The 2,317-nt window shown below is 40.4% G+C and overlaps 1 protein-coding gene across 4 annotated transcripts in view; it reads left to right on the top strand.

The window, feature by feature from the left end:
* Positions 1-719, top strand: part of LOC101845286 — a 23,091-nt gene extending 22,372 nt beyond the window's left edge. For 3 of the 4 annotated variants that reach the window (XR_220064.3, XM_013082491.2, XM_005089678.3), the window contains exon 11: positions 524-719. Coding sequence is in view for 1 of the 4 variants with exons in the window: in XM_013082483.2 (XP_012937937.1) it covers positions 524-580 (57 nt within the window). In the remaining 3 variants the exon portion in view is untranslated. The remainder of the gene's footprint in view (positions 1-523) is intronic. The other variant, XM_013082483.2, reaches the window with a different exon arrangement.
* The last annotated feature ends 1,598 nt before the right edge of the window (positions 720-2,317 follow it).

Here is a 2,317-nt window from a genome sequence, read left to right on the forward strand (position 1 = left end):
TACATACAAGCACAGAGGTACAAGTACGCTATTCCACCAGCAAATTGGTTAGCTTCTCTGATAAACAGACTAAATGCACGTGCCTCACTCAGTCACAGGCACATTTCAGACCTTTAAGGAAGTTGGTTGATTCGAGTCAAGGCCATCTTGGAGTATGTTAAATACCACATCCCAGAAGAAAGACAAGGATATTCGGTATGAGTTGGAGAGATTCGAACGCACGTCCTTTGGGTACAACAATAAAATGTGTAACCATTATACAAACCACTGATACTGATGTTGTCTTAGCTGTCGTAACTCACTAGGGAAGTGGTACAGACTATAAACTGTTTAAAAAGTCAAACTGCTTTGTGTCATACACTTTTTTATCTCTCTATTTAGTTGGACATTTGCCTCAATGCCTCTACTCTTCCTTTAGCTAATTTTCCTCTTTCCTAATGATGCCCAGTTAGGGTTTATCTTTCTTCTAATACTATCATACTTTTGGAACCTGGTGGATCAGTTTTCCTGCTTTTCATTCCAGGTTCTGACAGTCATCGATCCTGGTGGGGAGTACAAAGAGAGAGAATATACAAAGTAAATCTGATGAATCCGAGATGTTGACAGTTCGTGCAAAGACTTTGGAAAATAAATCAGAGTCAGAGACACTTGAGACTTTTCATTTAATCGAGGTTGATAATAAAGCTAGTGAGACAAGATGCCTTTGTTTGACTGCCGGATGAATGGTTTGTTCTCTGTGTCTTTCACCCCTTTGAAGGTTGGGGAAAATGTTGTCTTTAACAACAACAGTATCTCTCCTGTTGTTTACGTTTAAATGAAATTAACACCCTCCCCCCCCCCCCCGACAACAAGACTTCCTCAAGTGACAGATCTGAAAAGGCTCGTATGACCTTATGCAGTTGCGAGATCCGTAAAACCTTCCTAAAACAATTAAAGAAAAGGCAGTTGGAGGTCATGCTTCACCTATTATTTTCCGCATTGATGTTCTCAAAAAACGTATATTATTATTACCCTGGTCTCTTCTCGTCGCCCTTCTGTTCACACTACTATCTACTAGTCACAGAACTAAATAGTCCACTGCTTCCCTCATAAGTACAAGGCTTACAATTCTCCCATATGCGTTATGTTACCTATACGCTAGTCTCTCTCGATAGGAGGTTGTTTCTTTCCTCCTAACCCAGTCTGTAACCAGCTTTGGTATGTGCTGTAGATCGAAACCAATCCTCGAAGTGACCGTCTTTGTATCTTGCAAGATGTTTAGGGAGTTCTTACAAAGAAACCCCTCCCCCACAAAACCACCCAAACTAAACACCCCCCCCCCAGCAAAACGATAGCTAGTTTATGCTGTGTTTAAGTAGTACAAGGTACTCATCCACGTCTCAGTGAAAAAATCAAATTCTGGCACAAAGGACGAAACATTAAATCTGAAGTCACTCGGATTTGAACTCCCAGGATGTTGGACTCATTAGTCGAAATGGGCAGTATAGAAGGGTCCAAGCAAATGAGAAAAAAACCCCAACCATATCGACAAAGCATTGTTGGTCACACACTTCGGTTTATATTGTTTTCATTAATGATTTGTCTGTGCAGCCGAAAACTCAACATTGAACGAAGAGAAGCGAGTAAAGTTTACATTCGTAGCTGGAGTTTGAATAAGCCACTCCTGTATAGTTTCAACCTAATATCCGTAGTTTTTAAGAAACAAAATATTGCCTAAAGTCGGACTGCTTCAGAACCTTTCCTGGCTCCTGACGAGCATCCCTGCAACTAACAACGACGAACAATTCGCACCTTTGGCATTTTGACAGCCCCATTATTATAATAGACGAAAACTGATCTAAAAAAGAGATAGTGTCGGTATGTGAAATAGTGTTTTTGACTTTTAAGACTATGATGGCATTTTAATGTTTTTATCAGTTCTAACTATACACTAGCTTGAGTCTTTGCTTGTAAATTTGGGATGTAGGCCCCTTTCGACCAAATAAGGATTCACTGAGTGACTATAGTATGAAGTCCAAATCACTGTTCAATTGATAAAGAAAACCTCAGAGAGGCCTTAATTTCCATATCTATACAGGGCAAAACCCCTTGTCCTCCCATATTAATTTACCGATTAGGGTGACTGTGCACATACAATTTAGTTTCTCCGTTGTGTTAGTTGCATAACGTGATTTACGCTTGCTTGAAGGGATGCTATGTCTATGGAAACTCAAATAAGTAGCCAGTTACCTTCCCTGATCTCTCTCTCTCTCTCTCTCTCTCTCTCTCTCTCTCTCTCTCTCTCTCTTTCTCTCTCTCTCTCTCTCTCTTTCTCTCT

Source organism: Aplysia californica, unplaced genomic scaffold, assembly GCF_000002075.1.
Source record: "Aplysia californica isolate F4 #8 unplaced genomic scaffold, AplCal3.0 scaffold00008, whole genome shotgun sequence".
Classification (NCBI taxonomy): domain Eukaryota; kingdom Metazoa; phylum Mollusca; class Gastropoda; order Aplysiida; family Aplysiidae; genus Aplysia; species Aplysia californica.